The sequence below is a fragment of the Malurus melanocephalus genome, unplaced genomic scaffold, assembly GCF_030028575.1.
Source record: "Malurus melanocephalus ecotype Western Australia unplaced genomic scaffold, MMel_1.1 scaffold_419, whole genome shotgun sequence".
Taxonomy (NCBI): domain Eukaryota; kingdom Metazoa; phylum Chordata; class Aves; order Passeriformes; family Maluridae; genus Malurus; species Malurus melanocephalus.
Genome location: NW_026623651.1, coordinates 341,171 through 355,814, shown reverse-complemented (window position 1 = coordinate 355,814; position 14,644 = coordinate 341,171). Strand labels below are relative to the sequence as shown.

Below are 14,644 nucleotides of genomic sequence, written 5' to 3'. Positions count from 1 at the left end.
ACTAGCCCTTTTCACTGGAGAACTTCTAAAGAAGCTAATCTCAGCATCTTCCTTCCAAATCCAGCTATTTTCTTGGSTCCCTCTCCAATCCTGAAACACCATGACAGAGAACCTGAAGTCTCTGACCTTGTTTGATGATGCCTTTAATCCCAGTATTTTACACAAGACCGTCTTCAAAATTAACTCTATTTTTTTGATGRAAAAATTTGCTTTCTACCTTGTTCTGCAGAGCTGTCTTCTGGTTTTCAAGCTCTGGGCAGAGTTGTATTCAGGCTCCCTGAGCTGGGGCCGCATGGGGCAGCAATTTAATTGCCCAAGCAAGCACAAGCTCGTTGTCTGGCAGGGTGCCAGCATGGGCTCTGATGTGCTAGCGGAGCTGCATGGATTACGTTTTGCTTTTGACATTGGTGCCTTGGCTTTTGTCCTTTGGGTGGCATCACTTGCACAGGAAGGAAGCACAAGGCAAACGGAGGAGGCCAAGATGGAGATGTCCTTCAGGCAGCAGATCCTGCCGCTGGGTGTGTGTGCCACTCGGTGTGTCCCTGGTGCTTTAGGCCGAGATCCAAAGCTGGTGTGGGGCCATTTTGGAGTTTCCTCTCCGGAGCTGGCTGCAGGGCAGGAGGGTTGAACAGCAGCCTATGCTCAGAGTTCCCCTGAGTTTGGTTTGTGCTGGCCCAGGTGAGCAGGTGGGCTCCCTGGCTCAGAAATGGCAGGGGTTTCGTGTGGCTTTAATGCAGGACTTTGTTCTGAATCTTATTTTTCTGCAATTATTAGACTTTTTTTTCACAGGCTTTGCTTTTTCTTCTCCATRCCTCTTTAGGAGATTCATTTTGGGTTAAAGGCCACCAGTGTTTGTATCAAGCTTCAGAAACAACCTCAGCCCTMTCTATCCTTCCATCTTTCCTCTCCGCCACAGTAACATCCTAAACCTCTTCTCATAGCCACATAAAGCTAGAAAACACAATCAGAATTTATGACTCAGAACACTTCTCAAAGCACAGCTGATACCACAAATAACTCAGAGTGTTTTCAGGACTGTGGGGGTGTTTGTCTCAACCCCTCAGTAGGGATGGCTGTACATCACTGCGTCTCACCTACTTTTTTGTTCTATGTTATATATCTTATGCAAAGTATTAATTTACATGTATGATATTCATTTTGTAAACACAGACATGATTCAGCCTCATTTGGGGAGCCCCAGTGATCYAGAATTGCAGTTGGCAGAGGAAGGAGGGAGCTCTGTTCAATATGTTCAGCTCCTCACAAGGGTCAGAGGTGGGATGCAGATGCAGATTTGGGGTTGTAAGAAGAATACCAGCTTTCTGGAATCCCAAGGATAATGATGAGTCTCAAATTCATAGGACTGATTGAAAGAATAACCCAATGCAAACCTTTCCCCCACTAGAAGAGACTTCCATATAATTAGCTCATCTCCTATTCAGGCAAAAATCCTGAGGGAGAAGGTTGGTTTTTGGTCTGAATAAAACATGGTAAAATCTACACTGAGAAAAATGATGGCTGGCATACAATGGCGTGTCTACAGTGACATACCCATGCAAATATTGTACTTCTTTTTGGCTTAATTAGTGCCATGTGTTAATGAGATAAATTCTCTCTATGTTAAGCAAAAAATCCTCCTATTAGGCTCTCAAAGCCCAAATATTTGTCTGAATGATGAAGACAATATTTTTGCACAAATTCAGCTGTTTGAAATGCAACATTCACAGGATAGAGCACTGTTTTGGTTGGACTCTATAGTGCAGAGTTGCAAGAGTAACACGGATTTTGGCTGCGATTCCTACAGCTTCACAGCATAATTCTTTTAGATTTGGGGGTAGCGTTCCTCAAACAAAAATGACCAGGGATTTAGAAGCTAAACTCTGTGTCCTTTCCTCATGGAAGCCTCATTTGTCCCTGTCAGGTATCTCATGTATTGTATTCCAGAGCTCTACAGGATGCACGCATAGAAAATCTCCACATTAAGYCACCGTATTTGAACTAAAACATGTCTTCCTGAAAGATGTCTGAGTGCTCATTTACAGCCTTCATGTGACAGAGAATCATTCAGGTACCCAGGTACTCCCTCCTCCTGCTTGATTACCTTCACTCAGACCCACACAATGCATTTGTAGTTCAAAGTGGGGCGGGATCCACTCTTGGCACCTTGGCACCACTCCACTGAATAAAGTTTCCCACTTCCATCACATATCGCATATCCCTTCCCCAAGCAGATCAAGTTGCCCTTTGACATCTTTAAGGATGGATCTAGACCAAGACTCCCTAGTCTCCTGCCACAAAGCCTGGCCTCCAGAGCTAATGTAATTCTTGTCACTGCTCCTCAGAGAAGGGTTTTGCTAATGCTGTACATGAAAATAACACAACCTTTCTTCTTCTCTTGATATTGCCCAGCTCATATTGACAAGGATGGCGTTTTCTGCATTATTTACAGCACCACACAGAGTTTGCATTCAGTGCACAATCTCCCCTCAGTCCCTGGCTGTTTGGCAGAAGACATTTGCCTGTTGTTTCTGTTTGAAGTGCATTCCTCCTAGCTGGACATATGACTTTGCATTTGACTTGGCTATTTGAACAGCCCTTTTTATCAAACAACCCGAGCCAGGCAGCACAAGCAACTCATTGCTCACATGCATTGCTATTCTGCCCACTTTGGGGTCATGGCCACTTTTTACCGTCAGGGATTAGATATTTTCTTTCACATCTTTGATAAAGATTCTGAATGGTACTGAGCAAAAAAGAAAAAATCTCATTGCGAGTCTATAAGAACACACACTGCATACTAATATCTCACTGATTGTTATTTTCTAAAATATATCTTGTTACTTGTTGTTAGTCCTCTGAATATGGGCCGCACTGTATTACTCAATCAAAATAGGACTACATGTGAATTACAGAAATCTTGGTTGCTTCCATCAACCAAGTCCCTGTMATTTAATTTAATTATTGTCTTTATTTTTAAATAGTTCCTCTTGATCCTCACTGGCAATTTATTTTAGCATAGGGAATAGGATTTTTTTTTTTTTTTAATTTCAAGTATATTGTTGCCTCGGACTACATTTTGCTGGCACTTATGAAATGGAATGGGATCATTTGTATCTAGAAAGCCATCATTTTCCAGCCTGCTGCCCAACAAAAGCAAGGTCTGATGCAGAAATACCCCAGGCTGATTTCAATTATTTTTATGTATTTTATATACGTAGAAACTTATAGACAGCTTTTAGAAACCCCAGGGACAGTTCTCCACGGGTAGCGCAAGACCCMCTGTATCTGCTCCCCAGCCTTAAATCTCCTATCAGAGATAAAAGATGAATGCTGTCTTTGCACTCCAAGAAGGGATATCAGAGGAGCTGATCTTTCTAATCCCATTTTTTCAGTGGTCTGCAGTGGATACTTCACCCTCCCAGGACTCCTCCCCAGCCCAGTGAGTCGCTGTTTGCATAGGGATCTCCGAGCATTTTGAGTTTTACCCAAACCATCGGTATTTATGGCATATCAGACTGCCTTTGATGGAGACTGCCCTTTCTCCCTCCCTCCTCCCTTCCCCCCTCCCTCCTTCTTGTGTTGCCTGAGCAGGTTGTAGCAGTGATTCCAGCATACCCATCATCTGTCTCATCACACGGATGCTCGGTAATRTCCATCATCTCATACATACATTTCCCGTTCCTCTGACCTAGTCTCAATCTAAACTTGGCTACTCCAATASCTCCGTTAAGTGCCTGTATTTTTGTTGACTTTTGCAGCTGGCTGTGTCTGCCTGGCTCTATCTCCTCCCTGGTCAGAGGAGATGGAAGTGCTGCAGCGGCTGCAGGCTCGCGGACCCGAGGGCCGAGCGGCAGGGGACGAACAGCGCCAGGACCGACGGCGGGGGCTGCGGGGACCCGGCCCGGTGAGTGCAGAGCGAAGAACCCCCTCATCCGAGGGGGACATCCCCAAGGGACTGGGGGAAGCCGCCAGGGGTGGGGGACGGGATCGGGAGGCTCGGGCGGTCCCCGCCCGCGGCGCCATCAGCACTGCCATCCGCGGACAGCGCCCGGCCCGGCCGCGAACCCCGGGAGCGAGGCTGCGCCCCCGAACGCGCCCCGACCCCCCAGATGCCCCCATCCCCACCCCGGGGTGCAGCCCCCGGCCCCCTTCCCCCCGGCCCGCCCCGCCGCCGCGGGCACTAACCGAACATCTGGATGTGGCCCTTGGTGATGGGGTTGAAGCTGCCGCAGGCCAGCAGGATAACATGGGTCTTGGTGGTCTCGGTCATGGTGCGGCCCTGCCCGGCCCCGCCGCGGTCTGTGGCTCGGTGCGGCTGCGGGAGGGAGGAGGGATGGAGCGGTGCCGGGCGGGAGTGGGGGCGGCGCCGCGGCTGCGGGAGCGGGGCCGGGGCCGCCCMTCGCCGGCACAGCCCGGGGCGCGCCCCCCGCGGGATCCTGCACACGCGTGTGTGCATGTACACTCATGGGCACACCCCACGGGCACCGAGAAGGGCACACGGCCCGGCACGGATGAGCCSTGTGCACACACACAGATGGACACACATCCGCATCCTCCCTACACACGCACGCACAGAGGTGCGGCAGGGACACGCTGCAGCCCCAGGACCGAGGACATGTAACAGGAGGTTCAGCCTGCACATGAGGAGGCTGAAGGATGGCCTTGTAACGCCCTTCAACTCCCTGAAAGGAGGATGTAGCCTGGTGCGGGGGGCAGTCTTTGCTGCCAGGCAACTAGTGAGAGGACCAGGAGACACGGCCTTAGGAAGGGGCTGCCCAGAGAGGCGGTAGAGTCACCRTCCCTGGAGGTGTTTAAAAAAAGACTGGATGTGGCACTGAATGCYATGATGCAGTTGACAAAGCAGTGATCAGTTACAGATTGGACTTGATGCCCTCAGAGCCCTTTCCCAACTGAACTGAATCTGTGATCTGCATAATTCAGCTCTCATGAGCAGCTACACGTGTGCTCCCCTGTCCTGCTCTGCTGATCCCAGCCTGGCACCTGCAGCTGCACCTGGCACCCTCCCAGCCCCAGCACAGCATTGCTGCAACACCCTTTTCTGGKGTTCTATGGAGAAAATAACTTGGAGGGCTTCAGCTTCACCCAGCACATCCATTTCACTGCCTGAAAGAGGCCGACATCAAATAGGTGCTGTGCATTCACTGAAAACCGGTCTTTATGGCAAGGTAAACCAGTACCAGACTACCCAACTGATGAATTCTCTTAATTTCCATTTTTAGGACTACAGGATTGCTGTTCTCCACTGAAGAAGCTCCTTGCCCAGAAAAAAAGGCCAGCAGAGCCCTCTCTGCTCACAGTCATGGAAAGAGCTTCAGGCTGCTGCCTTCAGCCCCTTCCCCAAGGCTGTCCTGGCCTTATCTCTGGCTTCTACATGTAGATTTTCCTCTCAGCAGTGAGTTATTTTCCACCAACAGGTCTCCCTTTCTACCTTCATCTGTCTTCTTCCTCTGTCCTTCAGAGGACCCCCCCAGACACTCATTTCTCTCTTCTCATGGTGCTGCCTTTCAGCCCTACCCACAACAGTAGGCTGTTTTTCTCTCTGTCCTGCTAAGATTGATTATTCCCAATCTTTTGCTTGGAAACATTTTCCCTTCTAGCTCAGCCAGGTGCTGGGGCACTTGTCAGCCCACTCTTTGAGTGCTATGAAGGAGTGAGACCACTAGGGAACAAACCCAAGATGGTGCTGAGTCTGTTTGTTCAGGGAACCTTTAAATCTTTGTTGTGAAGGCCCTGGCTGCACTCAGCCTCAGGAGCACACACTGATGGCAAGGGGTGTTCTCTCTCACTGCACAGGGGTATGGTAGAACCTTCGGAGTTCTGTTTCTATCCTGGTTTTTAATTCAGGCTAGGCTGATGTTGAGGGAGAGAGATGCTGAGACAGCTGGTGTGCTCTGTTCCTTGCTCCCTGTTTCTCCGCTTTGACTTTATCCTGAYACCCAGGGAGATGTGAGATATATTATATTAACAGGGTGATCCTTTTTGGCATCAAGCTGGCTCAAAATCTGCYGGTGTTTCATAGAATCATAGAATCATCAAATGCTTTGGATTGGAAGAGACCTGAAAGATCATCTCATTCCAAGTCTGTGTCATGGACAGGGACACTTTTCTTTAGGCCAGGTTGCTCCAAGCCCCATGCAACCTGGCCTTGGGCACTTCCAGGGAGAGTTTGAGAGCTGACAGCCCCATTTGAATTGGCTTTGCAGTTCAGGGATAAATAAGGAAGCAGGCAGAGATGCCAAAATTTAAATAAGCCATTAGAAACTCCACACATACAGCACATGCAGTGTGGAAAGAAGGAAGCAGTTTACATGCATTGGCCAGACACTCTCGTAGTTAGGAAAAGAAATAAAAACAAAAATACTAGGGGAATACTCTCAGGTAGGAGAAAACAAATGTTGTTAAAGSTGTAAATGTCTGTCTACAGGCAAAAATCCCTCAAAGAATCTTGTTTTCTCACCAGCAGAAGACCAGGTGGGGAGCTTGCTGCTGCAAACACAAAATTATTGGGTTCTTAGAGTGTTAGTGTAAGTGTTACAGCTCTCAGTGTTAGTCTCCAGGCCCACAACAATGGGCTGGCAGGTGGCACAGATGTGGCAGAACTGCTGCAAGAGGGGCTTGATTGCTGAGGGGATGAGGTCTCCTAAAAGCATCCGTGYCACCTTTGCTTGCTGGGCTGAGCTGCAAGAAAGGCTGTGGGAGAAGCATCCATCCCTTTCATTGGCCACGTAGGGAAAGGGTGACAAATAAATGAACAAAAAACTTCAAGTCAGTAAGGGTATAGTGCTCTACCCTCTTACTAGCTCTGCATGGACATATGATGATTCAACGGGATTCGATTTTGGGGTTGTGTTGGGCTTTTTCCTGTGCTGCTCCTCCGAGCTTACCCTAAAAGGGAGAGACTCACAGCCTTAGGAAAAGAAGTGTCTCTGCAGTTCTTGGTATAACTCTGCTTTTAAAACCACAGGTGTTGTCAKCAGGGAAAAGGGTGTTGCTCTCCTGTGCCGAAGGATAGGAGCTACCACCGAAGATGGGTCCTACCCCCTTCCCTTGGGGAATATGGGGGATGCCCTTTATGAGAAGATTCTTCACTGATTCCTTCTGTACAGAAGAGGCTGAAGTTGAGGTGAAACAGTTCAATATTTTGTTAATCCTWACTCCATTCCCTGATAATTTTGCAGAGGAGCACGTTTTCCCTTCTGTAGCTTGTACCACCTGCTGCTGTAGGAGCATTAAGCGCTGCTGTTGCAGAAGGTACAAATGGACAAAACTGACTGTGGCTGAGATCTCCCATTGTCTGGTGATCCCAAACACATCCTGCTGGTCCTGACAGTTCCTGCCATGCAGCTGAATCTCTCTGCCTGCTTCATTTCACTCTGGGGTTTGACCATGAGCACCAGTGAAAGGTAAAGGTCACCTGTCCAGACATGGGCTGCGTACTGCCTGGCCGTGGTGAGGATGAGMTCTGGGCAGCCCTGCTGTAGCTCTTGCCTGGCTTTCCTGCTGCCTGCCGGCTGGTGAGTGATGTAGTAAATCAGCTGTCACTTAGCAACGCTGCCGGCTGGGGAGCGGCAGCGSGTTTTGGTGTGGGAGCGACGCCTGCAAGGCTGTACAGTGGTTATTTCGCATTTTTTTTTTCCCTCAGTGTTTTCCAATCCAGCCTGTATTTTCTTTTTCTTGCTGCTTTCCCCAAACACGTGAGTGCAGATGTGCCACGGCTGGAAAGAGCATCCCCAGCCGCAGGAGCCCGACGTCGCCAGCCAGCCCTCGCTGTGAATGCTGTGCAGCGCAGGAACACCCCGAGACCCCCWGGCCATTTGGTGTCCAACCCAGCCCACGGTGACAAGCAGCCATCTGCCATCTGCAGAGCTGCTACAGCAGCACACAGACAGGGCAGAAGCACGAGTAGCTGGGGTTTATTCTCTGAGAAAGAAAACAGCTCAGAGAAATACAGGGACCTGCCTACATGGGTAGCTTGAGCCAGCACTGCAAAATCGTTGCCTGTGGGACTTGAGACCTGTTAAGCACACCTGAAACATGGTCTGTGGTCCATACTAAGGATATTTCTGTACATGGATTTGTCCAGCTCCTCACTGTCTGCACAGCCAGGCCCTGAGAGCAAGGGGCCATRCAGCAGAGGGCAGGCAGATCACGGCTGTGTTCACTGGGGTGAGGGATGGGGACCCCTCCATTCTCCCGGCACTGCCTCTCACCTAGTCTCTCCTTTTGGGGTCAGGAGGAAGAAGGGAAACCTTCCAGCTTAAGGCTTTTAAATTGACAGTCTGCAAACTCTTCAAAAGAATCTAAATCTGTCAGAGAAAAGGGCAGTTACAGGGACTTAAATAATTTGTGAACCTGTCCTGGCACATTTTGGAGCCTTTTCTGACCAGGGTTAGGAAGTCAATTCAGTTCTGCTCCCCACATRCCAGCCTCATAACTAAGAAATTTTTGTAATGCAACAATGCACTYTAATAGAAAAGGTCTTTCCTTGAGRATTRAAGAGCAAAATATCTTGAATAAGGGATTTGCTCACTTGCTGACCCAGTTGGAATAAAACCCCTGGTTCCCAYAAAAGCAGGTTTTTAATTCACACCCCTTTTTGAGATATAAGCTGTTTGTATCTAGCCAAAATGCAGACTTGCAAACCCAGCCCATGGGAGGGAAAAGGTTTGCTAATATAAGGAAGCCTGACTGAACTGGCAGATTGGGGTAGGCTGGACAGGCCAAGCTGAGCCAGCTGATCATGGAACAAGAGCACAGAACAGTAAGTAGAAGTACTCAGGGGTAGCTGCTATGGTGGGAGCCTGGTGAGGTGGAAGGAGCTGCCAAACACACAGCAACCAGATCTGAGGCCACATGGGATGGGACAGCCTGGCCCAAAGGGAGAAATCTTCCCTTTTTGTTGACCCATTGTGCCACTGAAACTGTGGGGGAAACAAAAACCTTCCAACAATGTTTAAGTGCTACAGCATCAAGGCATTACTTTATTTCTGGCCAGGATGCTGCTCYGGCCAGGATGTGTAACAGAAATAACTTGATCCATATATAGCCCAGGTGTGCAGAGAAAATCATTCCATGACATACTAATTTTACCACATTTTCCCCAAGCTTTATACAGTCAAAAWCTATAGAAATCCATTGGTTCAATGTTCATCGGTCCCRAGTTGCGTAGTTCTTAGTACTTGGGTTCCTACCTAAGAAATGTCCAGATTTCTCCACCTCTGATGCTAATTAGGTCCTCMKTCTYATGTCTCTTTTCCCAGCCCAGGTATCTCCAGCCATGCCAGGGAGGAGATTTGGAGCTGATTTTCATTAAAGGCTGGTCTTTATCTCTTGTGCTACTCCCAGTGCGTTGAGAAGTGAAGTTCATCAGACCTCAACTGGTGGAACAACGCCCTGGAAAGAAACTTAAAATTCCTTTTCCTGGGGCAAAGACAAACAAAAACCCTGGCTAAAGTGATATATATTTTTTTTTTAATCTGGTCTGTTTTCCAACAATGGTAGGAGCAGATGTTCAAACAAGGAAGGAGTAAGCAAGGCTGAGGAGCAGCCAGCAAAAGACATAACTTATAACCAAGGTCTGAAAATTTATGAGCAGACTGGGTAGCTTTTCTCAGGGTTTGGTTCATCATGCACTGGAAGAAGATGCCAAAGGGTGTCATGGGGTAAYGTTTCTGGAGATCTGTCAAGGTTGAGGACCTAACACCCTGGTGTTGTGGCTTCTGTGAACTGATCCCAAAGCTGYACAGTGTTTCTGGGAACAGAGATTTTTGAGGAAGTCTCCTGGGAGAAGGTCAGCCTCGAAGCAGATTTCTCTCTTGCCCCATTCAGCAGCTTAACACTGGCCACAGATGCAATTAGCTTGGCAACCCTTTCAATGTCACTGTTTCTGAGGTTACAGCTGGGAACAGTCCTCACAGGAGGGATCAGAGCTGAGTTCCTGGGATGGGGTGTGATACTTTATGAATTATAAGGATCGAAAGGAATTATAAGGATCTAAGAAATTAAGTCTATTTTATAATTTTCTCTTTGTTCTGGGGGATATTTGCAAGGGAATAACGAAGGCTTGACAAACCACATAGTCAAAATTCCTCAAGTTTTGCATACAGGCTATATTTGGGGAAATGAGTTTATAATTAGAGTAATATGAGGCTTTTGTCACTAACAATCAGAAATCTAAGCAGGATAATCTGAGATGACAGCAAATATATTTTACTCATGATAACCTAATTACTGATCAGGAAGAACAGAGGACAAAATTAAGATTGTTTAGGTATCTTCATGCTTTGTTTCTGCCTTCAAGTTCTTGAATTGCTGTCAAGTGCTAATTTCCCACATTCACAACATTTAGATTGAACTAATCACCAAACCTGCAAATAATCTGGTGTTTCATCATTCAKTTGTGCCATACACTCATCTTTCCTTGATCCCAGGTTTTCATCCTGAGCAGCAGGAGAATGTGATGTCTCAAAGACATAAAAGCCAAAGTTTGGCCCAGAGACAGGRCTGTCCAGTGCCACATCTGTGCATGAAAAGAGGGACAAAATACACAAAGGGGAGACCTTGGACTCAGTGAGCCTCTGCAGGAAATCCCTGAACAATTAAAGATGTTAGTGTTAATGAGGGAAGATGGAAGCAGGCTCCATTGTTGTCTTAAATGACCTTGAGGAAATCTCTTCTGCTCCCCTGACTATCTGTTAAGTGGGGATGGTCCCTGCTTTCCTCTTAGAGCTGCTAAATCAGTGCTTTGAGGATAACACAGCCAAGTCTGTGAAATGTTGTGCTCCCCCCCCCCCCCTCGTGGTGACAGAGTGAGTCAAAGGATGTAAAGTGGATTCACATTTGAGATTGTGAGACTTTCCCTCTGGAGAGCAGAGCAGCTTCACTCCTGGGCATTTTGGCTGCAGGCTGATGTTACTTACTGGGCTTACAGTGGCTCTGGTGTATCCTTCTTCTACCTTCGTTCTCTGAGGACCAGATCTTTCCAATGTTGTCATATCAATAAAACAGTAGGCTGCAGTTATTGACTTATAAATAGCAAAGTAGACAATACAAGTTTACCTCTGTGAGAAATCTACTTCCTTTATCACAAATCTCTTAGAACAAAACTAAAAGAAGATTGACTTGGGGGTCCCCCTTAAACAGAAGGAAATTTCCCTCTTGCTGTGTGTAACAAAAGGTTTGGAGTAGAAWTTCATAAGAAACAGAGAAGAGCAAACAGCAGCAATGTCAATCCCTCAAAAATGTTATGTGGAACAAACGGAAGACAAATCTGGAATTGTGGAAGAGCCTTCTAAGAGTCAAGAAGAGAAGGTGAGAGGGAGAAACTCAYGTACACACTGTCCTAATGGACAGATCTATTCCAACAGTGCAGAAACTCAGAAGGAAGCARAAGACTCCACAATTCAGAGGAAAAGCCCTGAAAACAAGGAAGCCTGCAAAGGTTGTGATATCCTTTGCTTCTTTGTCTSGAAGATATTAAAGAAGAGTGAGAAAAGGTGAAGGGAGACTTTGTGACTGGGCAGGCTGTCCTGATGGGCCACAGACTTCCTCATGCAGCTGCCCTTCGGTGTGGCTCTGCTTGGCAATTTATATTGGCATTAAGCAGATTAAAKAACACTGGCAATGACATCCATCAGATTGTCTTGAAAATACCCAGGGCTGCCTGTTCCCTACTGCCCAAGACTCAGAAGCCTGTTGTGCCCCATGTAAACCTCTCTGGTCTTTTGGGGTGGTTCTGGAAGTGGCTTGGACTCAGACGAGACTAAATGAGAAAGTCGCTGAGTTTATGTTGCYGCTCCTTGTTTGTGCCTGACGCAAGCACTTTGTGGCCTCTTGGATGAAAACTGTGCTTATCAAGAAAGGATRTGGGAATTGGGATTATTCACCTGGAGAGGAGAACCCTTTGGGGTGACATAATTTTGTCCTTCCAGTACCTGAAGGGAACTGAGAGGGAACATGGAGAGGGACTTTGGACAGGGGCCTAGAGTGCCCAGGACAAGGCAGAATGCCCTCATTCACACTGATAGAGCCAGGGTTAGATGRGATATYGGGAAGAAATTCTTCCCTGTGAGGATGGTGGGTCACTGGCACAGGGTGCCCAGAGATGTTGTGGCTGCCTCATTCCTGGAAGTGTCCAAAGCCAGGTTGGATGGGGCTTGGAGCAATTTGGGACAGTGGANCTGGCACAGGGTGCCCAGAGATGTTGTGGCTGCCTCATTCCTGGAAGTGTCCAAAGCCAGGTTGGATGGGGCTTGGAGCAATTTGGGACAGTGGAAAGTGTCCCTRTCCCTGGCACGGGAGTTAGAACCAGATGACCTGTAGCAGTTTGAAGCCATTTGCTCTTCTCCTGTCAYTCCAGCCCCTTGTTCAAAGCCCCTCTCCATCYTTCTCGTTGACCCCTTCAAGTACTGGAAGGCCACAATCAGGTGCAGGGTGCCTTGAGCATGCTGGKTCAGGAGCAGGGAGATAAGGCTCCCAATCACACAGACAATGTGAAGGGTCTGGGGAGAGTCCTGGACAACGAGCYCTGAGAGATGCAGCTTCTGAGAGCTGCATTTGTGCGTTGATCCAGGAGATACAATMGCAGAGTACAAACTCAACCTGTTTCAGCACAGGACAGGCTCTGGGCAGACAGGAACAGCCCCAGTTTGCCCAGTGTTGAGCCAGTTTACTCCTGCTCTGCAGCCAAGAGCCTGGAGGGATGGAGCTGAGCCCTGGATCTCGCTGCAGTGCCGCCTGAGGGGCTGCTCAGGATTCCATGGAGGCTTGGCCACGGCTCACTGCTCAGCCCTGCTGGCATTGAAACCAGGAAAACCATTCTACAGCCTTGCAAGACTCCTGTTGGAACACGGGGGACCCTGAAAATAATTTCCTTAAACACCTTCTTGTTTCAACCTGAAAAAATGTGGGGGATTTATTTTGAAATGTCATCTTTTGTTTTGTCCTCGGGGTCACTTGCAGACTCAAATGATACAACTTGCATTAGCCAGGCACCTTGTGCTCATCTGATCCCAAATTGTCCTCTACCTCATTTCTCCCCAGTGCCTGAGGGGAGACTACAGATAAGATGGAGAGAGACTATTTACAAGGGATGGAGTGACAGGACAAGGGGGAAAGGCTTCAGAGTCACAGMGGGCAGGGAGAGATGRYATACTGGGAGAAACTGTTCCCTGTGAGGGTGGGCAGGCCCTGGCACAGGGTGCMCWGAGAAGCTGTGGCTGCCCCTGGATCCCTGGAAGTGTCCAAGGMCAGGCTGGACAYTGGGGCTTGGAGCACCCTGGGACAGTGGAAGGTGTCCCTGCCCATGGCAGGGGGGTTAGAATGAGATGATCTTCAATGTCATTGGGACAKTGGGACAACTCAAACCAGTCTGGGATTTYATGTGCCAACTCYGGTGCCATGGGCACATCCCAGGTACAGAACCCACCTGGTGCYTGACCCTGCTGCCTCCCAGGCAGTGGGTGCTGCCAGGGGCTTTGGGTAACAGARGGAATCTGAGGTAGGTCCTTTTGGGACACTTTGGACTGACCCTTGGTATTGGACACCAGAGCTGCCAAACCCTGGAAACCCCAGTGTGGCAAGCAGGCGGCAAGCAGGAGGTTCTGGTTTGCGACTCACTCTTACCTTCCTCTCTTGCCCAGGGAGGTGGTGGAGGCACCATCTCTGAGGGTGTTCCAGAGCCATGTGGATGTGGTACTGGGTGACATATTYAGTGCTTTAGGGGTTACCATGGTAGTGCAGGGCTGACAGTTGGATTYGATGGTCCTAAAGGTTTCTTCCAACCGTCATGATTCTATTCTATAATTGCAAAATGGGTATGCTTCCTATKCATTTATTTAATCCTTACTGGCATATTTTTGACCCCTCTCTTTCCAATGTTAACTTCAGCTTGTAAATTATGAAGAATAATAGTGGGTGAGTGATAATGACCCTAATAAAAATAAGTTTYCTTTATTTCTTTCCGATTTTCCATTCATTTGGTTTGTGTTTCAGCAACTGGACTTGATGACCTTAAAGGTCTCTTCCAACACTGACAATTCTATGATACTATGTGGGAAATCCAAGCCTACATGCATTGTTCCTGCTGAAACTCTTCCTGTCACAAAAGAATAAGGTCACTGCCACTTTTGCACTGAGGGACTGAGCCAGCAGTGTGTCCTTGTGGTCAAGGAGGCCAACACAATCCTGAGGTGCATCACGAAGAGCATTCCCAGCAGTCAGGGAGGTGATCCTATCCCTCTCCTCAGCCCTAGTGAGGCACATCAGGGATGCTGTGTCCAGGTCTGGGCTCCCCAGGACCAGAGAGATGTGGAGCTCCTGGAGCAGGTCTCCTGCGGAGGCTGCGGAAATGAGGAAGGGCCTGGASMAYCTCTCTCACCAAGGGARGTYKRAGGGAGCTGGGCCTGTTCAGCCTCGAGAGGAGACCCAGCTGAGAGGGGACCTCGTCCCTGTCTGTCCCTGTCTGCAGGGAGGGCTCAGAGCAAGGACCAGGCTCTGCTCCCTGGGGCCCAGCAATGGGACAAGAGGCCACAGGCAGGAACCAATGTGCAGGAAGTTCCACCTGAACGTAAGGAAGAATTTCTTTCCTGTGCAGTGACCAAGCACTGGAACAGAGACCAGAGAG

At 48.5% G+C, this 14,644-nt stretch overlaps 1 protein-coding gene across 1 annotated transcript in view; it reads right to left on the bottom strand.

The window, feature by feature from the left end:
• The window catches only part of NMNAT2 (nicotinamide nucleotide adenylyltransferase 2), a 23,346-nt gene extending 19,017 nt beyond the window's left edge, over window positions 1-4,329 (bottom strand). The window contains exon 1 of the mRNA XM_057379737.1: window positions 4,186-4,329. Within this exon, the coding sequence (XP_057235720.1) occupies window positions 4,186-4,270 (85 nt within the window). The 5' untranslated portion in view covers window positions 4,271-4,329. The remainder of the gene's footprint in view (window positions 1-4,185) is intronic.
• Window positions 4,330-14,644: the final 10,315 nt, after the last annotated feature.